Here is a 26,794-nt window from a genome sequence, read left to right as displayed (position 1 = left end):
TTCTCAAGCACTTCTACTGTCTCCATGGACTTAGCAGTGCATAGCTCTGCTTTATGGAAATGTATGTGATTTAGTGCTTAAAAAGGAAAACGTATTTGCCTTAGGAGCCTTCCAATTTTAGATCCATAAGTACACAAGATGTATTCTGTATTTTTCCAGGTCTAATGACATGGCTGGTTCACAAGAAGGCAGCAAAGAGAGTGTGCTGAAACCAGCACCTTTCAAAAGAGGCCGAGTGCAGAAACCCAAACCAAACCTAGAAAGAACTGCTGCATGGAGAAAAGACCACAGACATGAAAAAGATCCTGAAGAGGACAAGCAGAAGGATATGCGTTACACCATGTGAATGAAAGCAATGATTCCTGCCACAAAGATGTAAGCTTCTCAAGCAGCTGCATAGATGTATTTTTGCTGGGCAGTGGTAAGAAAGATTTACCACTTAATCTGTAAGCATAGTATTTGTGTGTCTTATTCCTTCCAGTTAATCTGAATTTTTCTTACATTTGCTGACCTGTCTTGAAGGTACAGGTTCTTGATGTTTGATGTGATCTTAGTTGATCTTTTTCATGGCGTCCCTTACTTTGCTCTCGTTCTAGCTACTGCTGAAAATTAAATACAAGCATGTGAAATGTGATTGGAAGGATTCGTCTTGTCCCATGCCATCAACTGCCTGTTTGTTTTTTTAGGGAGTCTGGTCCTGAGATCCAAGAAGACAAAACTGTTACTTCATCAGTTCGGTTACTGAGGAGTCGATTCCATAGACCAAAGCCAAATTTCAGAACAACAAGTAGGAAGGAAGAGATGGATATAAATGAAGGTGTATCGCAGGAGGATGCCAACAAGAAGGAAAGTTTGATGCAGAGTAGTCATGAGTCTTGCGTCCCTCCAGATGCAGATGTAAGGCTTTTTCTTTTTTTTGTCAGTTGGATTCCAGCTTCTGAGTTTGTGAAACTGATAGAAACACTTGATGATGTAAAGAAAAGATAGATTAATCTTTTTAGAAACCATATATTTTTTCAAAAGCTGTGATTTTCTGTGTGGGAACTCTTGTACTTCCAGTTGTTTCTGACCTGAGGTGAACTTCATGAAATGACGGTGAAGAAATAAAAGTACTGAAAACATCTACTGAAACCTACATTTCAAGGTGTTTAGTTAAAGAAAGACATACGAATTTTTCTTGGGAAGCCTGTGAAATGATTAGGGAGCAACTAAAAGGAGATGGTCTTTTTGGACAGGAAGTGCTCTGAGGAGCGATTAGTACTGAGCTTTGTGGACATAAAGCTATCTCCTTTTTGGGTTTAGTACCATGACTTGCTTTTGCTCATATTTGTTTTTCCTATTTTTCAGAAAGCAGAAAAAAACGGTGAAGTCCTGCAATCATTGGAATCCTTAGGAAAGGCAGAGTCAGTTGGCCCACAGGATGTTTCTGAAAGCTCAAGTTTTAAGTCCCCAGACACACTTTCTGGATCAGAGTGTGGCAACATGGAGGCCTGTCTACCTGTAGATAACCTGAATGAGACCTCACGTACTAATGCTGGGTAAGGGTCTAGCTGCACTTATACCTCGACTAACAAGGAAGGCATTTTAAGAGGAAACTGTTCTGCTGATGGATTTCTAATTGACTAAGAATGTCTAATAAAAATTCTGAATGCTACTACTTGTAGATTTAACGCTAGTTGTATGAAAGCCCTAGTTACTGCTATGCTAAGCATCACATGAATGAATGTTTACTTTAGATTGAGAGAACAGTTTGTGCTGTAAGGGATCTTAAAGACTATCTCACTTCAGCTGTCCTGCTGTACCTCCCACTAGATCAGGATGTTCAGATCTGCTAACCAAACTAGCCTTGAACACCTGCCTCTAGGTATGGGGCACCCATAGCTCTGGGCAACCACCGCTCTTCCAGGCTCCTGTGAAGTCTATCTCTGTGCTTATTATATGCCCACTTTAAATATTGAAATGACTCAATGAGGTTTCCCCCCCAGCCTTCTCTTTTGCAGGCCGAAGGTACTCAGTTCTCTGTCTTTCTGCACAGGGGAGACTTTTGTGGCTCTGATCATTCTTGTGGTACTTCTCTGCACTTTCAGTAATAGATCTACATATTTCTTGTGCTGAGGACCCCACAGCTGGATGCAGTACTCTCCATGGGCTCTCCTGAAAGCTGAGTAGGTGGGGAGAAACACCTTCCCCACCCTGTTGGCTTCTTTTGGATGCAGACCAGAATATGACTGCCTCTGGGCTGCAAGTGCATGTTGCCAGCTCGTATCCAGCTTTTCATCTCTTAAGCCCTTATCCACTGTGCTGCTCTCATTCAGGTCACCCTCCCAGTCTTTACAGGTGTTGGGCATTACCCCAACCTTTATGCAGGATGCCGTGCTGCACTTTGTTGAGCTTCACGAGATGCACATGGGCTGACTTCTTGTGGGTTGTCTGAATGGCATCCCTTCCTTCTCTTGTTTCAACTTCACCACTCAGTTTGATATCATCCATAGACTTGCGGAGGATACACGCAACACCACTGTCTCATTACTGAAGCTTTCTCCGTATGGACTCCTGAGAGATGCTGTTTGCTACTGCTTTGCATTTGGACATTGAGCTGCTAACTGCAATTCTTTAGATACATCTATTCAGCCACTTCCAAATCCATCTAGTAATCTGCTCATTACATCCGTATCTCTCCAATTTAGAAGCAAGAGTGTTGTGGGGGATCCCTCCCCACACTGTGTTCCTTGATTTATTTTGCCCAATGGAAAGGTAGTGACTATAGCATACTTCCCTGACACCGATTAGGTGCACCAAAACAATTTATTAAATGTATTCTGAACAAGATTTTGCACATATATCTATAATCATATGTATTCTAAGCAAACAGTGCACTAGCCTCAGGCTGATCAGTGCTCTGCAGGGGGTGGGGGGAGCAAATTTGGGTAGCAAAGGTTATATGACCTGATGTGTTCATTGCAGGGTGGGGACTGAGGTGGGGTGGTGTCTTGTAAGTGGGGGTTCTTAGGTTGGCTAGGGGGAGCTCTTAACGCTGTCCTCTAGCATCCTGACTTGCATGATAAGTGGGGAAGGGGGTGGAGGAGGGAAATGAACTGTTACAAACAGTATGGGAGGAGCAATTGTTGAAAACTAAGATAAAGTTGTACCTCGGCATTTTCCATGTTGTCTGTTTGCAGATATCCTTGTCTCATTCATCAGAGGGGATGCAGTTTCTTACACATGTTCTTCGTGTACCCATTAGAATCCCTTGCCTGCATCAGCTTAACTTTCCTGATCCCATTCCTATGCTTCTGTTGGTATCCAAGTATCCCCAGGGTGTGTGTCTCTACTTCCACTGGCTGTGCATTCCCCCTTACATTTCAGTTGGACTGGGAGGTCCTGGCTCAGCCATGCTCTTCTCCTGCCTTCTGTGCCCACTGTCTTGAACATGGGAATCAAGAGCTCTTGTGCTCCAAGAAAGATGTCTCTAAATATCTGCTGGCTCTCTTCTGCTTCTTTATCTATGACAGCTGTTTGCAGGAGAATCCCATTAACAATTAAGAATTTCACTTCCTTAAAATGTAGGGTCCTTACTGTACTGCTCAGCTAAAATCATGAATTCCACCAGCACTTAATCACTGCATTTTCTCTGTTTGGACTTTCCTACCACATGAACTAAGAAGTTATCTTCAGTATACTGCAAGAGTCTCCTTGACTGCTTGCAGCTTGCTTTGACACTTTTCCAGTAGATGTTAGGGTGGTTAAAATCACCAGGCAATATTGGGGATTGGAAGAACTCTACATCAACGCCCTCCACCCAGTAGGAAACACCAACTACGTAGTTTTCTTGCTTGGTTTGGTCTCTAATTGTCACCCATACTCCACAGTGGCTGCTGGCTCCTGGCTTTTACCCATGCTACATTGGTAAGAAGACGCCTTCTATTGCAGGATCACTTTGCCATCTTGTTATTTGTGAGCATTTAGGAGTCATTAAGAATTATTTCTGTTGTGGAAGTAGTTAGTAGATGAATGCCTATACACATTTGCTGAAGAAAAAGAAGATTTGTGTGTGTAATTTAACACGCAGCAGAACTTTGCATTTGTGTAATGTCTTTCAAAAAGCAAGCTGTGTTTTATAAAAGTGAACCTGTGCTTTTTGATGACGTGCTTTTGTATTGAATTGGATATTGTTTGTTTGTTCTGGTTGTCTTAGCACTGATAGAAAAATCCCAGCTCGAGGTGAAAGTAAACAAAGACCTCTTCAACCTGTCCAGTTAGTGAGGGGCGGATTCCAGAAGTACAAGCCCAACTTGGGAAGAGGTGTTAGAAGGAAAGAATTACAAATACCAGAAAATAATGAGGATAAGAAATCTGAAGCGGATGACTTGGAGGTGCAACAAACTGAGTCTGCTCGTCAAGTGTCAGCCTTTGTAAGTATACTAAGAATAGCTACTTTGCCTTCGAAAATGTGATTCCAAGTTACATGTTCTATCTTGGGCAGTTGTAATAGAATATTTAACGTTCATTCCCTGCTCTGAGAAAGGCAATAGAGCTCAAACAAATGATGTCTCACAGCTGCCTAGGGGACCTGATTTTTGTTTCTGAGTAAATATGATCAGATGACGATCTATTCTTTGAAGATTTATCAGTGTGACATGTGTTTATTCACATATGTGTCTGGCACATTTGAATCTGAAATCTTTTAGGTAGTTGTTTTCAGATGCTATAGACACGACAGACTCAGTCAGTACACCAGGAAGTTGTGTTTCACAGAACTTGAGGAAAGACAAATGACAGGAGTGTCTGTAATGAAACTGTTTTCATCTTTCACGTATTTTCTGTTTTAGTTTTAGATGCTATTAAAAAGAGAAAGGTGTAAGAAAGGGAATGAAAATTGGGAAAATACTTGTATTCAGAAATGATATATATATATATGTATGTAATGAAAGTCATATAGAAACATTTAACAACATGTTATGGATCCAATAAAAGAGTATGTTTTTACTAGCAGAAAACGTGAGAAAACAGTAGGTGCCTGCTTTGTTGAAGGAAAAAACCTGATGTATCAAATGTTATTTGTACCTGTCACTTTACTTCTGTCCATGATGCACTGAAATATAATTCATATATGTAGTTATCTATCTCAGAAAAGTGTGTTCATCTAGATAGGAAGGAATCTGTATGTTTGCATGTCTGCTATGGAATCACAGAAATGTAGGGGTTGGAAGGGACCTCTGAATATTAGCTAGTCTTAACCCTGTGCTAAAGCAGATTCCCTACAGTGAATTGCACTCAGGTGGGTTTTGGATGTCTTTAGAGAAAGTGACCTCACAACCTCTGTGGTCAGCCTATTCCAGGGCTCTGATGCTCTCAAAGTTAAATATATATATATATTTTCCTCATGTTGTACACAACTTTCTGTTTTCCAGTTTGTGTCCATTACCCACTTGCTGGGCATCACTGAAAAGAGGCTGGCCACATCTACTTTGCAGCTTTCCTTTAGATATTAACAAGCATTGCTAAGATCCCCTCTCAGTCTTCTACAGTCTGAACAGTCCCAGATCTTTCATCATTTCCTCATACAGGAGATGCCTCAGCCCCTTAGTCGTCTTTGTGGCCCTCCACTGAACTCTCTCTAGGACTTCCCTTAACCCTGTTCCTTAAGAGACTCTGGAAAACCTGATTAAGAATCTGAGTTCTGCAAATGGACTTTCACATACACCAGAATTATCATTCAATGGATATTTCGAGGAAACATAGCAGGATTCGGTTGCAATTAAAGTTGTGAAGACTGGAGTCACTTTTGATGCCAGTCTTAGCCCTAGAGGCAGATTCTGTTCCTACTAAGAATTCTTTGTAGTACCTTTGTTTTTATTACTTGCTTTCATTTTTCATCAGTACAATTTCCAAGTGCTTACATACCATTATAGAGGATCTAGTCTTCTGCTCTCTGTTCTACTTTTTACATTCTTCAGCTTGTCTTCAGTCTGATCTTCAGAGGCTAGGTATAACTGCACATGATATGCCAGGGCTGTATAAAGTTGTCCTATTTATGTACAGAATGGTATTAGTTTAAATTATGTCTGAGGCCAAATAACCCGTTAAGACTGATACTTATTGTCTAAAATGATATCCTGTCAATTCTGTATGAAATTAGTCATCTATTACTCGGGGAAGAACTGCTGACTACTCCTAATGCTGTTAACAGAAGCTTCATTTGTATTCCCATCCATATTTTTGCTGCTGCAAGCTATAATCCAAGCCCTAAGCTCAACTTCAAGTATAATGGGGTTTAAGATTGTAGGTCCTACCAGATCTCATGACAAGAAAAATATTATTTCACATTCTAAATTCTTCCGTGCTCATAAGAACTTATTTTCCTAGTAATGCTTCTGGTCATTTGTCACTCAATTGGTCTAGGAATTATATAGACACATGGAAAGGATCCAGAATAAAACTGTAGGATTTTAGCCATGTTTGTACAACAGCTTAAGCTGAAGCCTTCAGAGGTCTGTGTCTCACTCCAATTATTGGAAGAGATGGTTCAATACACACATATATATACCCAGAAAAAGATGAAGACAGCAAACAAAGCCAGTGTTTTCCAATTGATTTATTACAATTGATTTTATTTATTATTGATTTATTATTGAAAGTTGGCGAGAAAAGAGAAAAATTCTAGCAAATGATTTATAGAGCAAGGATAGTCCCCATCAGGGATCCAGCGGCGTCTTGTTGGTCTGCAGGGAGGCAGCAAGTTGGTCAGTGGTATCTCATTTGATATGCAGTTGGGTAGAGGGGTACCTGCTCTTCCTTGGGATTTTATCCTCTCTACTGCATCCTTTCCGTTACCGGGGCAACACCTGTTTGTTGGGGCACTCCCTAGTTAGCAGGGGCCTCGTGTTCTGTTGGTCGCAGTGACAGTAGCAGTTGAGGTACTCGCATCTTGCTCGTACTCGCATCTTGCTCGTCAGGAGGAACAGCACATCCATCCTCTTACCACTGCGCTCATGGTAATTAACCATTAACTCCAAAAGCTTGCTGAGCAGGTTCTATCTCAGATGGCTGCCACTGAGCAAGCTTTGAGCCAAAAACTGTTAACATTCTGACTTGTCAAACTGTTGAGCTTTGCTCACAGAGGCAGCCAAGCTGAAGCTGAACAGGGTGATATTACTTTATCCCTTTCTCTTATGCAGGAGAGTGCTTGAAATGATGGTATCTCTGTCTTTTACTCCATCATAAAAAACGTAGTACTTCAGTAACTCACAGAATTTTCCCAAAGTAGTTAAAATTTTACTTGAACTGCATATTCAGTCTTTATGTATTCTTCTTATTTTTGGAGAAGAAACTCACTGGATGGGAACTCTACTTCTGTAACAGATCAGTCTTTCGGAACATTTTTGTGTCATTTTATAGTGATAAGCTGTTGTTTTAAAGTGATGCCTTGTATTCGTAAGGACTGTCAGCTAGCCTAAATTCTCATTTAGTCTTTATAAATCATCAGTTTTGTTAAGCTGTCAGTGTGAGTTAGAAAAACCTTCTGCGGCAGTGTCCAATAGGTCACAAGCAAGTACTGCTGTATAAATGTAAGCATTAATCACATGGTTTATCTATTTAAATACTGAATACTTGATCAGATAGTTTCCTACACCAGGTCGCACAGGTAGGTGTCCAGGCGGGTCTTGAATATCTCCAGACTCCACAACCCCCTGGGCAGCCTGGTCCAGTGCTCCGTCACCCTCCCTGTAAAGAAGTTCTTGTGCACATTCGAGCAGAACTTTCTGTGCTCTGTTTTCTGGGTGTTTATACAAACATATCTGTTTATATGTTTATACAAACATATCTACACTTACAATATTATGAAACTGAAATTTTTTCAGGCGTTCAGTAAGAAGAAGATTGATGATCGAAAAGAATGGTTAACAGACTTCATGGAGGACAGTCAACAGGGTTGGCTACATGGCCGTCCTGAAGTGAGTCCTAACCAACAGTAACAAATCTTGTGGATGAGATTTAAATGTAACAAGGTGTTTGTATTGAGTGAATAATGTATGTGGGTTTTTTTCAGCCATTTTTATATAGTCCAGCGACAACACATTTGACCTACGATGACATCGTTAACGAGGAGACGATCCCTTTCTCAAATTCAGACAACGAAGGATCTATTCCCTCCCTTGTTGATGGTAAGCTGACAGTTTATGATGATTTGTTGGAATATTCTCTTTTATTGTTTTTTTTAAACTTGTGATTTGGTTTGAAAGCCAATCTATTTAGACAGAGTTTAGAAGACTTCTGTATTTTTGTTGTTGTCATTTATACGCTGAGGACTTGTGACAGTTCTTCTGGGAAGAAGTTTAAACTGATACTTTGTAGCCTTTAAGCTTAACCCTGGACATTACAAGTACTTTGCTTCTACTTAAGCAGTCAGAAAAAGCAAGTCTTTGAAGTGCTTAATAATTACAATTCAAGTTGTCATCTGAATTGAGATAAAAATGAAAGGATGAAATGTATTCTCCCATCGTGTAGCACAAACACTCTTTTAGTGCTTACTGATCCTTCATGCAGTCATCCTATGGTTCTCTAAATCAGATTTACTAACTCTTCCTTTGCAATGGCGTATGAAAAGAAGCAGCTCTTACTGCACAGTTTGTGCTTCATGTGTAAAGCTGTCTGCAGGCAGCATGAACAGAAATTTCCGCCTGTATTTTTGTCAGTATAAATATGCTCACGAAGATATGGTAAAAAAGACCTCGAGGTTTCATAAGACAAAAAAGAAAAAGCATTTATCTCCAGTTTCCAACAAACTTTTTATAGCCGTGGTATTCAGCATTCTTGATGCTACAAGCTCACACCAAAATATCTAATGCTGCAAGAGCATTTATCTGTACAGAAGTGTAAGAAAACTAGAAGGGAACCTTTCTATGAGGAACACATGTATTATATTATATTATAGACACATAAATAACATGTATACATAATGCAATCTAATTTCTATGTGTATATGTATATAAGATGTAAACATACATAATTGCTATTCATGTCACTGTTAGCTTTGGGTCTAATTTTGCTTCTGATCATGGATCTCTGAACTGCTCGGAAGGTCAGATTCTGTTCTTCACTATCACAGGTGGTAAACAACAGGGTGTTCAATTGGCAAATCTCAGAAAAAAATACAGAAAAAGAAAATTTTGACCATCTCTTAACAGTTACAGCTTTCTTATTTCCTGGTGATTTTCCTCTGTGAAGGAAATCCTGTTACTGTCATTATGCTAGAGAACATGATACAGACCCATTATTTAAAAAAAAATAAATAATTGATTTTATGTACCTAAATGAAGCGGAGACTGAAGTCATGTCTTTTTTTTTTTCAACTTTTGCTCTTACCTAGGTTAGTAATGCGTATTTAAATGCATTTTAGTAGCGTATGTGAGTTGAAACAATGAATAGATGAATAAGCATGTTTTGGTTATCAGTTACAGGTGGTATGCAGAAAAATTATATGGTTCCTTCCACAAAGATAGTGTACTTCAAGTGTACAGGTCCATCAAGTGTACCTAAATGATAAAGATCAAAGACAATGGTTTCTTAAAACTGTAAAAGATCTAGAAGGGATAGAAATAGCATGTATTTTTATTTTAACAGAAATAGTTAACTTTCAGAGTGCTTTAAAAGAAGTGTAAGCTACAATTACAGTTGTCACTGCTGGATTTGTGTTGATTCTTAGGAAAAAGATTTTGCTTGCTATACTGGAAAGAAACAACTATTAACTTGCAGAGGTACATTTAGGATGAAGTTCTACTTCTTAGAATAGTGTTGAGTGCTACTGGCTCAAAGGGTGAAGTTTCCACTCTTTGGGTGACTTTTTGTTATAATAATCATTTCTATTATTATTTCTATTATTTTACAATAATTGAAAAGAATTTATTTTGTTCAAATTATAATTTTACTCTAAAGTTTAAGCTTCTTTCCAGAGTTTAGAGATGAGAATAAAGCAAAATCAAGTTGTTTTTTTTTTGTTTGTTTGTTTTGTTTTTTTTTCCTTGGAAACCAATGCTTTTTTATGTGTTGAAAATGGCATCTTCTTCTTACTAGGTTTAAAACCAGGGCAGCGCAAAGTTTTGTTCACTTGCTTTAAGAGGAATGATAAACGTGAAGTAAAGGTTGCTCAGCTGGCTGGTTCTGTTGCTGAAATGTCAGCTTATCACTATGGGGAGGTGAGTACGAAGAGTAGAAAAGCTGTGAGAATTTGTAGCCTGTGTACAATGTTTACTGTATTAAAATTCCGAATCTTTTGACTCAAAGTAGTAATTACAGATTTAATTCTAAAGAGTTTGAGCCAAGCAGTAAATAATTTAAAAAGAAAATGTATTTCCATTCCTTCCAAGTCCTTATGCAAGGTGGTATTACCACGTAGTTTATGGATTATGGAGAAATGGTAAGTAAATAATTCCATAGTAAACTTCTTCCAGATTCTCAATCACAGTAACTATGTGCAATGGAAATTTTTGGTGTTGAGCAAAAAATAGAGTACAGTGTTCTCCAAAACCTGATACAAGATTGAAACAACGGTTATTTCTTACTCTTGTTTATTTGTGTTTATCTGGAATATCAACACGAGTTGCCATATTCATTCTCTTTCCATCCTTTCATCTTTGCCTTTGAATGCAGTGAGATGTAGTTTGTGCAAGAGAAAGCAGGTGCAATCATTTTTTGCCCCTTGAATTACTCCAGAAAAGTGCGTTAAAAAAAATCGAGAATACTTTGGGTTTTTCTAAGCATTGAGTACAAGGACATTTAATTCAGGGAGGCAATGTGGCTATGAAAGAGGGAGCATTATGCTTTGCCAGTAGCTCTAGTAAGAGGCTATATTTCTTCCTCAAGCTGACTTCTTTGAAACTGAGGTCAGGCCAGTCACAGAATTCCTGGGCATTGAAAATCTGCATTATTGACTGATTAGGAAAGAGTGTACTTCTAATGTTTATTTCTGTGAACATGTATTTTCTTGCAGCAAGCATTAATGATGACTATTGTCAACTTGGCTCAGAACTTTGTTGGAAGTAACAATGTTAATCTTCTACAACCTATTGGTCAGTTTGGTACCAGGCTTCATGGTGGAAAGGATGCTGCCAGCTCTCGCTGTATTTTCACTATGCTAAGGTAAAGATATTGTCAACGGTTTAAGCTTTTGAGAAGCTTTATTCCTGAAGTAGTCCTTTCACAACAGTAAAGGATTTTATTTATTTATTTGTATTTTTTTATGTGAAAGGGATAGGAGATTAGTCTATTTTGATAGCTGTTAGTGCTCAAATTTTGCCTTATGTTTGTAAGTGTGGTTTTCCATCTTGAGTTTTCTGCAGAGATTTTCTACGCATAGAACTGCTGTAGAAAATGTAGCTTTCAAGGAATTAAACTTTGAATTATAAAGACTGAAAATGCTGTAGACTTAGGTCTGTGTGCTGTGTGATCATCTGTTAGTGTATTATGTACATGCATAATTGGGAAGGAAGCAGACATCATCTGCTATTAGTATGCCATTCCATTGGGAAGAACTTTGTTTTCTCAGGAGGTGCGACATTACATTGTAATTTCAGCTTCAGAATGGCAAAGAATAGAAGAGATGAAAAAAATAGGTCATATTTGGACACTCTGAGGGTTAAAGCACTTATACATGAAACCAGTGGGACTCCAGTTAAACAGATTTTTATTTTCTTTCTTTTTTAAAGCCCTTTAGCCCGGCTTCTTTTTCCATCAGTGGATGACAACTTGCTGAAATTCCTTTATGATGACAACCAACGTGTAGAGCCTAGATGGTATATTCCCATCATTCCTATGGTTTTAGTAAACGGAGCTGAAGGAATCGGTACTGGATGTGCTTGCAAACTCCCAAACTATGATACCAGAGAGATTGTAAACAACGTCAGACGAATGCTGGATGGCTTAGATCCCCATCCCATGGTAAAAATAATATACACTAGCATTTTATCCATTTGGTAATCAAATCTAATTTTGTGCTTAGGAAATGTAGTCATATACCTCCATGAATGCTTGATTATTGAAGTAGTTGAATTGGTTGAATTGTCTGGTAATTTTGCCTTACTTGACTGTTGGAAAGTGATGTGGAGAAGTTCATCTTGAAGAAAAGAAACAGTGCAATTTGTGGATTTCCAGTTATTTCAGAGGACTTTCTGTTCTCTGTTGACAGTAAGACTTCAAAGTTTCAAGTCCTAAAGATAGTCATTTTGCATGGGAGTAGAGTAGAAAGTTGTGCTGCTATTTCTTATACGAGGTGCAAGTATTTATCTTCAGCCAAATATAAAATTTCCACCATCTTATCCAAATCTTCAACACATCTGTAAGCATAGGAGAAGGTACTGTCACTGTTCAAGAAAGTCAGCAGCTGCTGAACTGTACGTAGCTTCTGCTCCTTTATTTAAAATTTTACAAGAAGTTCTTGGAAGTGGTGTATATTTCAAAAACACTTTGCACAGTAAGAATACTCGTGTGAACCCAGAACCTTTGTAATCAACAGCTAACGTCATCTATTTAACCTTTACAACTAATTGATAAGTGGGTATTGCTACTTTGTGTTGTCTAAGTCCTAGGGGCAGAAACATCTCTACTTAGATCACATTTCACTGCCTCTGAGAGTGCAATATCAGTTTTCATGACTCGGTGAATTTTCTTTTTCAAATACTTGGGAACAATAATTAGAATTTTTTTAATTAATGCAATCCATTGCCCTTCCCTTAGGACTCTTAGGCCTTCTGTGTAGTCTCAGAGTCAATTGAAGCCTCACTGTGATAGATGGAGGCAGAACTGCCTCTTTTAGTCTCCTTTCTGTATTCTGGTATGTGTTTGTGGCTGCATGGTAAACTGGGTAAGGGAATCAATTCAGTTAAAATAAATAATAACAGTAATTAAAAGTCTGTCACCACATTAGTTGATGTTTAAACTGAATGGGTTCCACTATCTTTGCCAAACAGCACATGAATAAAAAAAGTAAATGACTAGGGAAGGTAGCCCAGCTTCTCCATTTCTTTTAGTGCCGATGTAAACTTAGAGTGAGACTGGGGTATTTATGCACTTTCTGTCCGGTGTTAGCTGTGTTTGCTGTTTTCTGGGAAAAAAAAAAAAAAAAAAATCATACAAAAGGAAATCCAAATTAAAAAAAAAATAAAAAATGCCACTTAAATAAAAAAAAAAAAATTCAAAACAAACAGAATCTCACAACCAACAAACCAAAGAAAGACAAATTCCACCTTTCTGGATTCAGCTACATCTTAATTATGTACCTACTCTTTAGGTAATAAGGTAATTGCTTCTGTCACTTGCACATGTGTATCTTTTTGGCTTTTTCTGGTAATGATAAAACCATGACGTAAGATTATTACCAGCATGAGGGGCTGGTTGATGGATTAGCACAGTATAAAGTGATAGCTGTATGGTGCATGGGGAAAAACAAATATCTTCCGTATCTTATTACAAAGTTTCTTAGTATCCCACTGATTTTTATTGCAATTTCAGCTTCCAAACTACAAAAACTTCAGAGGAACCATTCAAGAACTTGGTCAAAACCAGTATGTGGTCAGTGGTGAAATATTTGTGGTGGACAGAAACACTGTAGAAATTACAGAGCTACCTGTAAGAACATGGACCCAGGTAAGTTACAGTAAAGAAAAAAAGCTCTAAATTAAACAGTTTTATCCTACACGCAGGAGAACATTTTAGTCCACTTCTGATCATTTTATGCACTTGGAAAGAAACATGGTTTCATTCTTTTCTTTGCCTTTGTAAAAGAGGGTTCTACTTGTACCATCTCATCTACTGTCTATACTACAAAGAATCACTGCTTCTTCTGCTGAGTTAATACATAATTCCCTTCCCTTCCCCCCCCCATCTTTTTTTTTATTTATTTATTTTTAAGTAGACTTTCTTGACCTTGTAGAATGGCTCTTATGTTTGTTCTAATCCCAGCTTTCATTTTGCAGGTTGTATTGGTTTAGTAAATTATCACTGGTTTCAGTTGTGGTACACAAGTTGAAATCTTAGCTTGGTTGTGAGCTTGGTTTAAAGAATGAGGAATCTAAAGAAGTTGAAATAAGTGTTTCTGGTTTTTTGCTATCTTTTTCTTAATAGGTGTACAGAGAACAGGTTCTGGAACCACTGTTGAATGGAACTGAAAAAACTCCAGCATTAATTTGTGACTACAAGGAATACCACACTGATACGACTGTGAAATTTGTTGTGAAGATGACAGAAGAAAAACTTGCAGAGGCAGAAGCTGCTGGATTGCACGAAGTCTTTAAGCTTCAAACAAGTCTTACTTGTGATTCTATGGTAACTTTTTTTCTGTTTGGCTATCAGAATATTTACAGTTGCTTGTTGTAAACTTGAATGTTTTTGTAGTGATTTTGGCATAAATGAACAAGTCTCTTCTTCATATTTGCTGCTGACAAAAAGTAATTGTGAACTGTTTGAATTCAGTTGTCTTGGAGATAATGCACGTCTTTTGACCATGTTGGGCTACTTGAATTTTGAAAGTTCACTGGAATTGTCTAGAATTTTAGTCTTTTTATGGCAGGTACTACTTTCAAACATTATCACGAAGCAAAAATACACACATGTGTGTGTTGTAAATGGCCTTGCTCAATCTATTGTGTAGATTATTTTTGAAAAGCAAATGCACCAGATCAAGGTGACTGTACTTTGCACAGGTTCGAGTAAGTGTAGGGACTACTGCTAGAATCTCTCTGTAAGGCTTGTATTTGTGTAGGAATCAATCTGTCCTGGTGTGAACATGTTAAAAAGTTAGATGCCTGTGTGAGTCCATTATGCATCCACCTACCAAACAGATACTTTAGACAGATGAATTCCCCTAGAGAGGGATTTATTTCTTTCAGCTGACTAGAAAGGGGTGCCCAGGGTGACTAGTCCACCTATAAATGTCTGAACTGGAGGTGTCAGAAGTCAGGCAGAATTGATTTTGCCTGTGAAGTAAAAATGATTTATTTCTTTGTACTTGAAGGATTTCTGAGATGTTTAAAGTGGCAGTTTTCACACTGGAGGTTAGAGATTATAAAAAATACTCTTCAACTGTTATACGATTATTATTATTATTATTATTATTATTGTTGTTGTGAATTTAGATAGAATTGTAGTTTCATCTGAATTTTGGTGTCCTCTCCAGGGCTTTCTTGCTTGAAGATATAATCATAAATCTTATGTTAAGTTGACTTGTGACTAAAAATATAATCTATCTAGCTATGTGCTATATAGTCCCAGAGGAAGGTTTGAGCTCTCAGTCTTCAAAATGCTATTCTTCATATAGTGTGCATGTGAGAGCAATAGAAATAAACTCATACAGGAAGATTAAAAATCTTGAGTTATGAAATCTCTTTCAAGCCATATGTTATCTATTTTGTAGGTGCTCTTTGATCATACGGGATGTTTAAAGAAGTATGAAACTGTGCAAGACATTTTGAAGGAGTTCTTTGATTTGCGATTACATTATTATAGTTTACGTAAGGAATGGCTTGTGGGAATGCTGGGTGCTGAATCTACAAAGCTAAACAACCAAGCTCGCTTCATTCTGGAGAAGATACAAGGGAAAATTGCCATAGGTGAGTTAACACTCTCTAAAATAGAACCAGGGAGAAATCTGGAAGTGATTTAAATGTCGTAAAATGTATTTGTATGTAAGACATTGAATTTCGCAACACCGATTACTGACTTTGGTTTTTTGTTTGTATTGTAGAGAATAGATCAAAAAGAGACTTGATTCAAATGTTGGTTCAGAGGGGCTATGAATCCGATCCAGTTAAAGCTTGGAAAGAAGCACAGGAAAAGGTGAGGATCAGAAATCTCTGGATACATTTGATGCTGTTGTTATAAATGATATTCATTTATCAAGATGTTTGGTTTTGTAGTAGTCTGATTAATTTATGACACAACACTTTAACAAGATTAATCATTACTACTTTTTATTGGCTTTCATTCTTACAAATACGAATTTACATACAAATATTGCTGCATAATGGTGGTATTCCACATAGATAATTCTAAGAAGACAACTAGATGATATAAAGGTTGAGAATGAGAAGTTCATACATTCAGGGTTTTTATAGCACTTTGTATACTGCTATACAAAACTGTACTCGTTTCTAAAGAAACAGATGTACGTGCATGTCCAGAGAGCAAAGATCTTCATCCTGTGTGAGATAGCTAGGAAAATACAAGTTTCTGTAGCCAGTGGGATACGGTGCGTATTGCTAATGTTAGGTTCAGCTTTGTATTCTTACATCAATGACTAAACAGTCCAGCCATAAGAAATGACAGGAACATGGCTATTTGGAAAAGACAAGAAAAAATTCCTTGTTACTGAATGCACGAGGAAACACCTTAGTAATCCATCAGGGTATTTTGGGGAATTGCTGCTGTTCATTTACAGAGCTAAGATTATTCATCTGTCTAATTCTGAATATTTCACTTTAGGCAGCAGAAGAGGAGGACCCACAAAACCCAAATGATGATGCTTCCTCTGCTTCTGGATCGACTTCTGGCCCTGATTTTAACTATATGTTAGACATGTCTCTGTGGTCTCTCACAAAAGAGAAAGTGGAAGAGCTCATTAAGCACAGAGATTCAAAGGTTGGTACACTGTGAGAGGCTTCTTTTGAAATGATTTAATAATTACGGATGTGCCCAATTGTGAATGTTCAGTTCAGACAGTATTTACTAAGTTACTTGTAACTTATGATTCAGCCAACTCATAACGTAAAAACTTATATTTTATATGCTACTTTCACATTTTAGGAGAGAGAACTAAATGACCTTAAAAGGAAATCTGCTTCAGATCTCTGGAAAGAAGACTTAGCAGCTTTTGTCGAAGAGCTTGAAGTATGTTTTACAAATATTTCTAAAAATAGATATTAAAAATAAGCAAAAAGAAAACAAAACAAAAACCAAAACAAAACAAAAAGCAGATTGCTCTCCAAATATAGGGGCAAGTGGGAAATCTGTTTTGTTCTCAGGGATTCTTTCTTGTATTTGTACAGTACAGTGCTTTTCCCAAGTCTGTGAAAGAAAAACTACCAGGAACAAATTGGTTTTCAAATGTCAAAAAAACTGGGAGTAGTAACTAGCAATTCTAAGTGAGGAAGCATTATCAAATGTAAAGCCACAAATTTGGGAACAAAGCATGTAGACCAGAAGTGCTAGACAAAAGGCTTTTACCTTGCCTCATTAGTATCTCTGGCAAAAAGGTAAAGGCGTATTGATGATTGCTGAGCCTCAGCCTTCAGTGTTTCCTGAAAATGGCTGATGTAATCTTTTGAAGTAACACAGGATAATCCAAATAAGATGTTTATTTCTCTGCACCTTCATGGTGCAGATGCAATTGGAAGTATTCTGTGCTGAAACCTCAACTTCTGTAATAAAAAACTGGAAAGGACTGGAAAATGTGCCTTATAAAACTTAATCTAAAAGCTCACTGCTTGCTTTAAACACCGAAGGACTGAAAAGTTATATCAGTACCTGGAGATACACGTGAGGAAGAGGAACTTGATGAAAGAAAGATATTCCAGAGTGTCCAAAAGTTTTCATTTGTTTGGGCTTGAAAAAAAGCGTAGCTTTTAACCACATGAAGTAGGGAAGAATTTACCAAGATTGATTGATTTTCCATTAGTAAAAGGTGCGCTATAATTCAGCTGACAATTAAGGGCAGTCTTCTACTCCATGTTAAAAAAGACTGAAAAAGCACCATGTTTTGCCTTTACTGAAAATGAACATGTTTCCCTCTCGCCCCTGGTTTTTTGTTAGAAAGTAGAAGCACAGGAAAGAGATGACATTCTGGCTGGCATGATTGGCAAGCCAATAAAAGGTGAAGTTGGTAAACCCAAGATGAAGAAGCTTCAGTTGGAAGAGACCATGCCATCACCATTTGGGAGAAGAATAGTTCCACAGATTACATCTGCCATGAAAGCTGATGCCAGTAGGAAATTGCTGAAAAGGCAAAAGGTAAACTAACTGTTGCTATAGTTACATTCTTTAACTGCTATATTTTTCCGTGCTGATAATGCAAATCCAAAGACTAGATCCCACTAGACCCCATTAGTACTGTATGTACGTATGATGTTTTTCTAACTTAATGTGTAAAGAAATTAATGCTGGACTTATTTTATATTTGAAAGCCTATTATGACTACTTATTGCTGGAGTGTTTTTGTTGCTTTTTTTCCCCTTCCAATACTATTAAAATTGGCAATATAATAGTCTACTTTAATTTATTCTCTTCTAAAAATTGTATTGCAGTTTATCACAGTATCACAGTATCGTGCGAGTTGGAAGGGACCTTAGAGATCATCGAGTCCAACTCCTGGGATTTGAGCCCTCTAGTGTAGCAGAGCGGCAGTTCTACCACTTGCGCCACAGGGGGGATTCAAACCCAAGCCTCCAGTGTTGCAAGCGGCGGTTCTAACACTGTGCACCACCGGTTGTTATTTATTTATAATATTTATTGTTGGAATATAAAGGTATAATTTTATTTTGACCAACTTGTTAATATTTTTAGGGTGATGCTGATGCTGTAGCAATAAAAATGGAATTTGATGAAGAATTTGGTGGTGCGCAAGCTGACAGTGGTGGGGATGACTCGGTGAATACAGCAGCCCCAGCAGATAAAATCGTTAAAGTGAAGAGAGAGAAGGAGGAGCCTGGTGAGATATCCTTACGCAGTCATCATTAAGCTTGAATGAGTACTAATTTTGCATTAATCGTATTTTTAACACATTATGAGAAGGGAAATATACCACAATGAGTATTTCATCTGATTTTCTTCCTTAAAGAGATGTGCAGAAATACTTCCAAACACTTCTGTATTACTTTCAGCATACATGGAAATTAAAAGCAGAGGTATTCAATGCTCAAGTTAAACATGTGGACACGTCTATTATGGTTCTCTAGTTGTAGTAACTGACTGAAATTTCTGTAGAGTATTCTGCTTCTCTTGAGATGGGGATCTTCTGCTTTCTACATATGGGTTTGAGGGGGAGGGATCTAAATCGTTGAATATGTGAGTAGAAAAAAAATCGATTGTTTATTACATAATTAGATTGTGTACAAATGAAAATATATGACGTGTATGTTCTCTGCCACTTTTATTTATGTGGTAACGTAACTATACTGAAGTATGTAAAAATGTATTTTCCTTTTAGCTGAGAGGCCCAAGTATACATTTGACTTGTCAGAAGAAGAAGATGATGCCGATGATGATGCCAACAATAAGAATGATTTAGATGAGCTGAAAGTAAAAGTTTCTCCACCTATAAATGACAGAGAGAAGGAGTTCGTTCTCTCAGACAGTTCAGAAGAAGATGAATATGACTTCCCTCCATTCATAATAAAGCCATCTCCAGAGTAAGTACTGTAACTCAGCAGTATATATTTTTAGATAATTTTTTTTTGAATACAGAAACCTCTAAAGAAAACTGACAGAATATTAATTATTAATCTTCACATAAGATGTAAAATAAAATGTATATGTTTCTGGGGAGGAATGAAAGTGTATATTATCATCTCACCATTGCAACTGACTTGGGCAGGGAAGACATGGCTCACCGAATTGTGATAGAGTGTCAGTAATGTCATCTGTTAATCGTATTTAGTAAAAATTTCTGTTTTCCTTCTTGTACCAACAGGTATACAGACTTATTGATAAACATGTAGTGCTGTCAATTTAAGATGGTTATGATGCATGACAGGATAGGGATTTTATTAAGGATTTGTCTGTTGAAGTGCTAGATACGTGTTAGAATGTAAAACAATAATTTAATCTCTTATGGATGCTATAATGTCTGCATATTTTAATATGGAGTTAATGCAATTAATGCAATTTCTTCTTGTGTCTGGAAGTAGAAAAATGTCTCAAGAGAAGAAAAATCAAGACTTTGGGAACATTTTCTCATTGCCATCCTACTCTCGGAAGACAGATGATGGTGAGCTTGATTTCACTGATCTGATTACCATTAGCAGTTTTTACAGAATACGTACGGGGTTTTATGTCATAAATAGAAACTTAACGCAGTAGTCTTAAGAGTAATGGTATTGAGATTTATGCAGGGGAAAAGAAATAAGAGGTTCTGATCCTTAGAGGAACATGGCTTGTATTGTAGGGACATGGTACACACATAGCCTAGCTGTAGTATCAGAAAGGTGTATCTGTGAAAGGTCTATCTGCTGCAATTAACTTGCATTTTATTCTCTTCACTGTGATGTTTATGAAAAAGCCCTTAGTGACCAGACCAAGAGTTGCTGTGAAAGATTTTGTAACTTGATCCAGAAATCTTTCACCTTATCCAAAATACTAGAGTAGAAATTAATAAAAATAGAAGAGAAGAGGTTTTTGCTAATATCCAAACTGAACCTCCTCTGGTGCATCTTGAAGCCATTCCCTGTCATCCAGTCTCTAGTTACCTGGGAGAGGAGGCCAGCCCCCACCTCGCCACAACCTCCTTTCACGCAGTTGTAAAGAGTGATCAGATCACCCATGAGCCTCCTCTTCTGCAGACTGAACAATCCCAGTTCTCTCAACCATAAGATGTGTGCCCCAGTCTCCTCACAGCTTTGTTGTCCTTCTCTGGACATGCTTCAGGGCCTGGATTCTTTCATGTAGTGAAAGACTAAAAACTGAACATGGTGTTCAAGATACGGTCTGGCCAGAGCTGAGTACAGAGGGACAGGGGGATCAGCTCCCTGCTCCTGCTGGTCGCACTACTTCTGATGTTTGGTAGCAGTTTAAATTATGTGCCTCTGTTCTTCTAGACTCAAACAAGACTTTTTTTTTTTTTTTCCTCAAATTCTTTTATAATCTGAGGCAGGCCCTGCTGAGTGACTTCCCCTTGCATTTATTTATGTGGTAACGTAACTATACTGAAGTATGTAAAAATGTATTTTCCTTTTAGCTGAGAGGCCCAAGTATACATTTGACTTGTCAGAAGAAGAAGATGATGCCGATGATGATGCCAACAATAAGAATGATTTAGATGAGCTGAAAGTAAAAGTTTCTCCACCTATAAATGACAGAGAGAAGGAGTTCGTTCTCTCAGACAGTTCAGAAGAAGATGAATATGACTTCCCTCCATTCATAATAAAGCCATCTCCAGAGTAAGTACTGTAACTCAGCAGTATATATTTTTAGATAATTTTTTTTTGAATACAGAAACCTCTAAAGAAAACTGACAGAATATTAATTATTAATCTTCACATAAGATGTAAAATAAAATGTATATGTTTCTGGGGAGGAATGAAAGTGTATATTATCATCTCACCATTGCAACTGACTTGGGCAGGGAAGACATGGCTCACCGAATTGTGATAGAGTGTCAGTAATGTCATCTGTTAATCGTATTTAGTAAAAATTTCTGTTTTCCTTCTTGTACCAACAGGTATACAGACTTATTGATAAACATGTAGTGCTGTCAATTTAAGATGGTTACGATGCATGACAGGATAGGGATTTTATTAAGGATTTGTCTGTTGAAGTGCTAGATACGTGTTAGAATGTAAAACAATAATTTAATCTCTTATGGATGCTATAATGTCTGCATATTTTAATATGGAGTTAATGCAATTAATGCAATTTCTTCTTGTGTCTGGAAGTAGAAAAATGTCTCAAGAGAAGAAAAATCAAGACTTTGGGAACATTTTCTCATTGCCATCCTACTCTCGGAAGACAGATGATGGTGAGCTTGATTTCACTGATCTGATTACCATTAGCAGTTTTTACAGAATACGTACGGGGTTTTATGTCATAAATAGAAACTTAACGCAGTAGTCTTAAGAGTAATGGTATTGAGATTTATGCAGGGGAAAAGAAATAAGAGGTTCTGATCCTTAGAGGAACATGGCTTGTATTGTAGGGACACGGTACACACATAGCCTAGCTGTAGTATCAGAAAGGTGTATCTGTGAAAGGTCTATCTGCTGCAATTAACTTGCATTTTATTCTCTTCACTGTGATGTTTATGAAAAAGCCCTTAGTGACCAGACCAAGAGTTGCTGTGAAAGATTTTGTAACTTGATCCAGAAATCTTTCACCTTATCCAAAATACTAGAGTAGAAATTAATAAAAATAGAGGAGAAGAGGTTTTTGCTAATATCCAAACTGAACCTCCTCTGGTGCATCTTGAAGCCATTCCCTGTCATCCAGTCTCTAGTTACCTGGGAGAGGAGGCCAGCCCCCACCTCGCCACAACCTCCTTTCACGCAGTTGTAAAGAGTGATCAGATCACCCATGAGCCTCCTCTTCTGCAGACTGAACAATCCCAGTTCTCTCAACCATAAGATGTGTGCCCCAGTCTCCTCACAGCTTTGTTGTCCTTCTCTGGACATGCTTCAGGGCCTGGATTCTTTCATGTAGTGAAAGACTAAAAACTGAACATGGTGTTCAAGATACGGTCTGGCCAGAGCTGAGTACAGAGGGACAGGGGGATCAGCTCCCTGCTCCTGCTGGTCGCACTACTTCTGATGTTTGGTAGCAGTTTAAATTATGTGCCTCTGTTCTTCTAGACTCAAACAAGACTTTTTTTTTTTTTTTCCTCAAATTCTTTTATAATCTGAGGCAGGCCCTGCTGAGTGACTTCCCCTTGCATTTATTTATGTGGTAACGTAACTATACTGAAGTATGTAAAAATGTATTTTCCTTTTAGCTGAGAGGCCCAAGTATACATTTGACTTGTCAGAAGAAGAAGATGATGCCGATGATGATGCCAACAATAAGAATGATTTAGATGAGCTGAAAGTAAAAGTTTCTCCACCTATAAATGACAGAGAGAAGGAGTTCGTTCTCTCAGACAGTTCAGAAGAAGATGAATATGACTTCCCTCCATTCATAATAAAGCCATCTCCAGAGTAAGTACTGTAACTCAGCAGTATATATTTTTAGATAATTTTTTTTTGAATACAGAAACCTCTAAAGAAAACTGACAGAATATTAATTATTAATCTTCACATAAGATGTAAAATAAAATGTATATGTTTCTGGGGAGGAATGAAAGTGTATATTATCATCTCACCATTGCAACTGACTTGGGCAGGGAAGACATGGCTCACCGAATTGTGATAGAGTGTCAGTAATGTCATCTGTTAATCGTATTTAGTAAAAATTTCTGTTTTCCTTCTTGTACCAACAGGTATACAGACTTATTGATAAACATGTAGTGCTGTCAATTTAAGATGGTTACGATGCATGACAGGATAGGGATTTTATTAAGGATTTGTCTGTTGAAGTGCTAGATACGTGTTAGAATGTAAAACAATAATTTAATCTCTTATGGATGCTATAATGTCTGCATATTTTAATATGGAGTTAATGCAATTAATGCAATTTCTTCTTGTGTCTGGAAGTAGAAAAATGTCTCAAGAGAAGAAAAATCAAGACTTTGGGAACATTTTCTCATTGCCATCCTACTCTCGGAAGACAGATGATGGTGAGCTTGATTTCACTGATCTGATTACCATTAGCAGTTTTTACAGAATACGTACGGGGTTTTATGTCATAAATAGAAACTTAACGCAGTAGTCTTAAGAGTAATGGTATTGAGATTTATGCAGGGGAAAAGAAATAAGAGGTTCTGATCCTTAGAGGAACATGGCTTGTATTGTAGGCACACGGTACACACATAGCCTAGCTGTAGTTATCAGAAAGGTGTATCTGTGAGATTGATCTTGACTGTAAGCGATCAGGATGATTTAAAATATGCAGTGAACAAATCTTATTCTGAACATACTCTGTGGTTATAGATACAACAAAATTGGACAGTGACGAGGAGGATTCTACTCCTGTTTTCTCATCACCTTTCGCCTCAAAACAACCAGAGAAAATTCTAAGTAAAACAGTAGCTGCTAAAAAAGGTAAGTGTAGGATTACAATGTAAATCAAGTTTTTTCAAGTTCTTCACTTCCATTCACTTCACAGCATTCACCAGTTTTCATCATCTCTCCTTTGCCCAAACTGTACATGATCACCATTTCTTTGACAGTGTAGTGATAACTTAATAGCTTAGTTATTACTCAGCTGGTATTCTTTTAGTCATGTCCTTAGTTCTGTGTTCATGCAATGTTCCATCCACTCACCTTCTGGTGAGTGCCTCACAGGGGAATGTCTATTGTGTAGCTGAAGCAATTACTACAAACAGTCGTATGTGGGGTTTTTTGTGACTTCAGAGTTTGAATTTTGGAGGACAGGAAGCTGATACGGAAGGACTGCTTGTTCTGTCTCGTTACCTGTATGGCCACATTCCTTTCTCAGTCCAGGGACAATAAAGGAATAGTTAGGAGTTAAATTTCTTCTCAGACCTTGATCAATTTGATATGAAATTTTCTGATCTCTGGCATCAACTGACTCTGACTTGCTTTATGCTAATATAGTTCTTTTGTCTTCTAATTGCGATATCTATAGAGACCTATTTGTTGTTTTCAAATATGGTTCCCGAGTTCCGACCTAAGTATCAGTTCTTCACTCTCAAGATCTATCTAAAAGGCTGCCGGAGCCTCTCCTTGATGCCAAAGAAAGCTTTATTTTTAATATTAGCAGGCCATGATACTTGGACTACTTAGTAGGTATCATCCATCACACAAAGCAGTACACTGATTCTCCAGCAGGGAGCAGTTAAAGGCAACGCTGCCAAAAAGATTCTGGAGACACTCATCTGTCTGAAGACATTCCCTTAGCAGTATCACAGATGAAAGCTTGAGTACTCACCAGTGTTCACATTCCTGCTATGTGGAGCTTTTTACATGCTCCTTATCTTTAAGGTATTCAGGGCTGACAGATTACACATGGGTCAGTAGCGAAGCAGAGGGTTTTGTTAAAGGCTGGATTGTCTTCCAACATGTGGAGTGCATTACTTCTCCGTGGTGTGAATGTATGAGGGCTGCTCCGAGACCAATGCCTCCTGTTTTATTACGTTGGCCCGCGATATCAGAGGTGGATGGTGGTGGTGTGGCAGCCGAGGTTGGTTGAACCTTCCCAGCAGTATTCCATTCCATTTCCTTGTAATGTAACAGATGGCAGCAAAGGGGCAGTCTGACAAAACGGTGTCTGATGTGGAAGTGCAGGTGAAGCAAAGGGGTGGAAATGAATTCTTCTATGTGGAAAAATTGCACCCACTGACATTAATCAACACTTGCTGAATGTTTATGGACACCAAACAGTGAGCACAGTGAGGCAGTGAGGGGTTCGTTTCATCAGTGCTGACAGTGACAGTAGGTCACCTCTGCTGGGGTAGATTTTTACCAGCACAGCTCTTGTTCATCGACGATGAAAAGGCATAGATAATGAAAACACTATTGAATGGTGTTATTGAGCTCTTTGTATTCATTGTAATTTCCATGAGAATGAATAGGAGGCATTGCTTTCGGAGCAATACAAATACTGTATTATAAAGATGGCAAGACAGGTTGTGTAGCAGTAATAGAAATTCAGTGAGGATTCCTGTTTATTTCTCACAGTTCTAACATAAAAGTTGAAGTATGTTTTCCTCAAGTGTAGGAGGCTCATCTCATTTTAACATCTGCCATTTATTCTGTAATTTATTAAAATTTGATATTTCTAAGCAATATGTGAATGTAACACATTTGGTATCTCTGACTTCTAACAGCAAAAGTAGATGCACCACCTAAACCTAAAAGGGCTCCCAAGGCCATGAAGACTGAAACTGTAAATTCTGACTCGGATTTGGAATTTGGCATTCCAAAGAAGACTGCGGCACCCAAAGGTAGTAATTTAGGTGTGGTGTCGATTAGCATCACACGATGTCTGTGCTCTCTGTAACACAGGTTCAAGGTTATATTTCAAGGGAAGCAGAGATAGTCTCTAAAAGAACCACACTGATTTATTAGTAAATGAATCATCGGCAGATTACTCAGCCCTGAGCTTGTTCTATGACAGAAAGTGTTCACTGGTGTTTCTTGGCCATCAGTGCTGTGAACTTCTTAAGTGACCTTCGCTGTTGGGAATTTAATGACTCCAAACCCCATGAGAGAATGGTTAACTCCAGAGGAAGTATGAAAGAGAGAGATAAAACTGAGAAAATCAACTGTTACGTTGTATTTTCTGCCTATTGAGAAGAAGCTTGAGCTGTAACTGAATTTCAACTTTACACACAGACATGATGAGATGTAACAATATCACTGCTGTTTTTTCCAGCGTGCTGAACTCTGATGTTTTATTGAAATTATGTTCTCTCCCCTAGGAAAAGGGAGAGGGGCAAAGAAAAGGAAAGCATCTGGCTCAGAAAATGAAGGTGATTACAACCCTGGGAAGAAGGCACCTGAATCAACACCGTGCAAGGTCAGTCCTCTCATGGTCCTTTCCACTTTTCACTTCAGTAAAAGATGCATGTTCTTATATCGGGGTGCTGATGTAGTAACCAGGGTGTAGCTGTGATTATGTTAGAGCTGTTAGAGAAGAGTTGCTTCAGGACTGAATGTCACGATGCAAAACGCACAGAGCTTCACAAAGGATTTGTCTTTTGTTTTCCAAAGAAACCCAAGAAGGCCGCTTTCGACCAGGATTCTGATGTGGAAATCTTCCAGTCAGGCTTTGCCTCCGAAACTGCCCCGAAGCCCCGGACAGGTTGGGCTAGCAAAGAAGTGAAGTATTTTGCAGAGTCCGATGAAGATGATGATTTTGGTATGTTTAATTAAGTGCCCAAAGAGCACACAACTGTTTTCCAGCGACTATCTTGTGTTGTCCTTTTGGTCCCTTCTGTCGCAAACTTTTGGACATTTGACTTATCTTATGTGACAAATGTAAT

The 26,794-nt window shown here is 38.0% G+C and overlaps 1 protein-coding gene across 1 annotated transcript; it reads left to right on the top strand.

The window, feature by feature from the left end:
- The first annotated feature begins 238 nt into the window (after positions 1–238).
- On the top strand, positions 239–26,761 carry LOC140264543 (DNA topoisomerase 2-beta-like). Its single transcript, XM_072360397.1, has 26 exons — positions 239–375; positions 687–897; positions 1,348–1,538; positions 4,196–4,412; positions 7,863–7,955; positions 8,051–8,165; positions 10,075–10,196; positions 10,991–11,139; positions 11,706–11,937; positions 13,507–13,641; positions 14,119–14,319; positions 15,407–15,602; positions 15,737–15,828; positions 16,474–16,629; positions 16,795–16,878; positions 17,800–17,997; positions 18,550–18,694; positions 19,226–19,339; positions 20,972–21,030; positions 22,214–22,247; positions 22,685–22,886; positions 23,382–23,464; positions 23,778–23,888; positions 25,637–25,753; positions 26,231–26,328; positions 26,523–26,761. Exons 1-26 carry the CDS (start codon positions 347–349, stop codon positions 26,682–26,684), a joined length of 3,546 nt encoding a protein of 1,181 aa, XP_072216498.1. The 5' UTR covers positions 239–346; the 3' UTR covers positions 26,685–26,761.
- The last annotated feature ends 33 nt before the right edge of the window (positions 26,762–26,794 follow it).

The sequence above is a fragment of the Excalfactoria chinensis genome, chromosome Z (genome assembly GCF_039878825.1).
Source record: "Excalfactoria chinensis isolate bCotChi1 chromosome Z, bCotChi1.hap2, whole genome shotgun sequence".
NCBI classification, from domain to species: domain Eukaryota; kingdom Metazoa; phylum Chordata; class Aves; order Galliformes; family Phasianidae; genus Excalfactoria; species Excalfactoria chinensis.
Note: the sequence above shows the minus strand (reverse complement) of the source record. Positions and strands in the feature narration are given on the sequence as shown.